At 52.3% G+C, this 3,058-nt stretch overlaps 2 protein-coding genes across 3 annotated transcripts in view; both read left to right on the plus strand.

Annotated features, from left to right (window-relative positions):
* The window catches only part of IST1 (increased sodium tolerance 1 homolog (yeast)), a 7,436-nt gene extending 5,328 nt beyond the window's left edge, over positions 1–2,108 (plus strand). For both annotated transcript variants that reach the window (XM_009335251.1, XM_009335252.1), the window contains 2 exons: positions 537–582; positions 1,747–2,108. In XM_009335251.1, the coding sequence (XP_009333526.1) occupies positions 537–582; positions 1,747–1,946 (246 nt within the window). In that variant the 3' untranslated portion in view covers positions 1,947–2,108. The remainder of the gene's footprint in view (positions 1–536; positions 583–1,746) is intronic.
* A 339-nt stretch (positions 2,109–2,447) lies between these two features.
* Positions 2,448–3,058, plus strand: part of DHODH (dihydroorotate dehydrogenase (quinone)) — a 5,243-nt gene continuing 4,632 nt past the window's right edge. Inside the window, exon 1 of the mRNA XM_009335256.1 lies at positions 2,448–2,469. Within this exon, the coding sequence (XP_009333531.1) occupies positions 2,448–2,469 (22 nt within the window). The remainder of the gene's footprint in view (positions 2,470–3,058) is intronic.

Here is a 3,058-nt window from a genome sequence, read left to right on the forward strand (position 1 = left end):
ATGCCCAGCCAGTCCCCGAGCAGCGGCCCCCCCGGGGGCCAGCTTTCCCCAGTTTATGTACTGAGCGTGACATCACATGGCATGGAATGTTTCTTTGGCCAGTTTGGCTGTGCCCCCTCCCAGCTTCTTGTGCACCTGCAGCCTTCTCAGTCGGTAGAGCATGGGAAACTAAAAAGTCCTTGACCAGTGCAAGCACTACCTAGCAACAACTAAAAGATGGGTGTGTTATCAACATTATTCTCATCCTAAATCCAAAACATAGCACTGTACCAGCTACTAAGAAGGAAATTAACTCTATCCCTGCCGAAACCAGGACGGAGAGGAAAGTCGAAGCACTGCCTCCTTTTCTTGGGAAGAGAGGCAGATTCTTCTGAGTGTGCTGGAAGCCAGGGCTGTCTGCCTTCTTGGGGAGGGGTGGGGTATGTATTGCTCTGCGTGGGTGTGGCTGCTGTTGCCTGTGAGCAGTTCCTACACACCTGTGTGATCCTGTGCCTGGTAGGAGAGAGAGCGCTGTAGTAACTGAGAGTCTTTTCCAGATTGATGAGCCTAATACTGACAAGGATGCTTCTGCGCCGGTGGCTGGTGAGTATGTCAAGAGGTATGGGAAACCTAGGGTGGTTAGGGGCTGTGGTTAGCTTGGGATCCCAGTGTTCCTGGGAGGAAGCTTTCCATATAGGAAACAATGTGTAGAACTCTACTCATCTTGAGAGCAGGATTTGAGTTTGGAGAGGATTCTGACGGAAATGGAGAGTATCCTCTCAAAACAGGGAGGATCCAGACTTCCGCTGGGAAACTCAAGAACTAGAGTTTGACTTCAGAGTCAGTACTGGGTCTCCAGCTTAAGCTGTCTCATCAGACCAAGTATAGGGCGTTGCAGGATAAAATGAGAAAGGAACAGCTCTAAGTGATGATATATTTTTACACGGTGTGAATAATACTGTTCTGCAGCAATAGAATGAGAGAAGTAAGCACTAAGAAGGTAAATAGGCTGGTATTAATGTCAGGTGTTGAGATTCTGCAGCAGAGCAGGGCTAGTAGAAATAGCTGTTATGCCTTTGTCCATCTGCCTAAAGGCTTATGAGGTGCTTCATGCATCGTGATTGGATCATAACAAAACTCTCCTGCCTCGTACAGTGTGATTCTGCTCTGTGTGTTTTGAAAGCACTTGTTATCTCTAGCACTTGACAAGGACAGGGAGGGTTTTTAGAGTAAGTAGACCTTTGCCAGCTCCAGCAAGGATTTCTGACGATCTAATGGAATCCTCTGGGGAGTGTTGATGATGCATGCTGAAGAAGATAGGCCTATGGGTGCACTGGATCTGGCTGTGTGCTTCAGTTTGACAGCTGAGTGACAGCATGATACCTGCACGTGTCTTGAGGAGGTGTTGGAATGGAGAGAACTGGGACTTTGAGTCCCCATGATGCAGTCCAGCCAGTATAGGGATGTGGGAGCTTCAGCCCACCTGCAGCTGGCTATGGGCAGTGGAGGGGGATCTCCTACTGTCTGGTGCAGCCATAGGATAGGGTCACCCGCCTAGATCTGTCATGGCTGCAGCCTCTTGCAGCCATATAAACCTGAAACCTTTTCCCCGTTGAGTGCAGTTGGAGGTGCGTGACCACTGGTCCTGTTCAGAAAAATACATTGGTACTGCCTCTTTCGTAGAATGATCTTTCTTTTGTGTGGCTCTGTTTTGCCTCGTGAGAGTGTGATGGTGAGGTGAAATGATATTTCTCTTATTCTAAATAGGGCCCGGGCCCAAGTCAGAAGCTCCTCCTAAACCAGGAGCTGGAGCTCTTAATACCTGTGATAACTTTGTGCTGCCTGAATTACCATCTGTGCCAGATACGCTGCCAACAGCATCTGCCGGCGCCAACTCTTCTGCCTCTGAAGACATTGACTTTGATGATCTTTCTCGGAGATTTGAGGAGCTAAAGAAGAAAACATAAAACTGGCTGGGCTGTAACTCCAGTGTGAGGGGCAGGAGCTGTGACAGCTGCTTCTCTCTGAAACAGACTCCCCTTGAAATTGGTTTCCTGTATTAACCTCAAATGAATGCGCTCTTCTTTTTGAGCTCTCTTCCTGCTGTACTTAAACCAAATGCTGCCGCTTTCCCAATCTTTGTTACTCCAGGAGGTGAACTGTGGGGAATCCTGTAAGACTGGAGCAGGGAACAGCCCCTGTCAGTCTGGGTAGCTGTACAGGAAAGCCATGTGTGACATTCTGGGTGCCATTCCTGGCTGCCTCCCCAGCGGCTCTGTGCTCCCTCCCACAGAGAAGGGAGGTGGAGGCTGAAACGTGACAGGGCTTTCTCCTTTCCCCTGGTGGTCTCAGGGACTTAATCACCCTAACCGTACAGGCCATCGAGCAGAGAGGGGCAGCTTGTGGATGCTGCTGCTGCCCTTTTGTCAGGCTTCTAACTAATAGGGGAGGAGGCAGGGAATACGGTCATGAGGGGACGCAGCATTGCCCGTGAGGCTGTGCAGCACGCTGGCACTTCTGCCATCTCCCTGGCTCCAGCTGTATCTGGTTGTGGTTTGCCTAATGTCCTCTTTTGCTCCCACTGGAGTCTCGGGGAGCCCTCCGTGGCCTTCGCTGCGTTCTCGGCAGGGGATCTGTTTGCAGGAGGGCAGCGCTGTGTGCTTTGCTGTTCAGCAGCATGTCCTGCCGGGAGGGCGAGCTGGCCAGGCTGCGGGCTAGCAGAGCGATGTGGTGTGTGCTGGCTGCGCCATAGCCTGCGCCAGCTCCTTTCTCACTGGGCGTTGGATGTGTACGGAGAGCTGAGGTCAAGGGGACTCTGAGGGGACACGTGGCAGTAACCGTGCTTGCCCCTGAGCGAGGGGATGGGGGATCTCGGGGGCTGGGGCGGCTGTTCCCCCCGGCCTGGGCGCAGGGGGGGCTGCTGAGCGCGGTGTGCTCCCTTCTGCGTAGTGTGTCTGTGTAATGCTTTCACACAACTCTTCCTTGACGTTTTCCGTTGGTTTGTATCTTACGGGTTGGTTCCTAATAAAGCCTAGGCTTGTGAGCAGCGGTGTCCAGGGGGCGCACGGCGACGCGACCC

The sequence above is a fragment of the Pygoscelis adeliae genome, unplaced genomic scaffold (assembly GCF_000699105.1).
Source record: "Pygoscelis adeliae isolate BGI_AS28 unplaced genomic scaffold, ASM69910v1 Scaffold532, whole genome shotgun sequence".
NCBI classification, from domain to species: Eukaryota; Metazoa; Chordata; class Aves; order Sphenisciformes; family Spheniscidae; genus Pygoscelis; species Pygoscelis adeliae.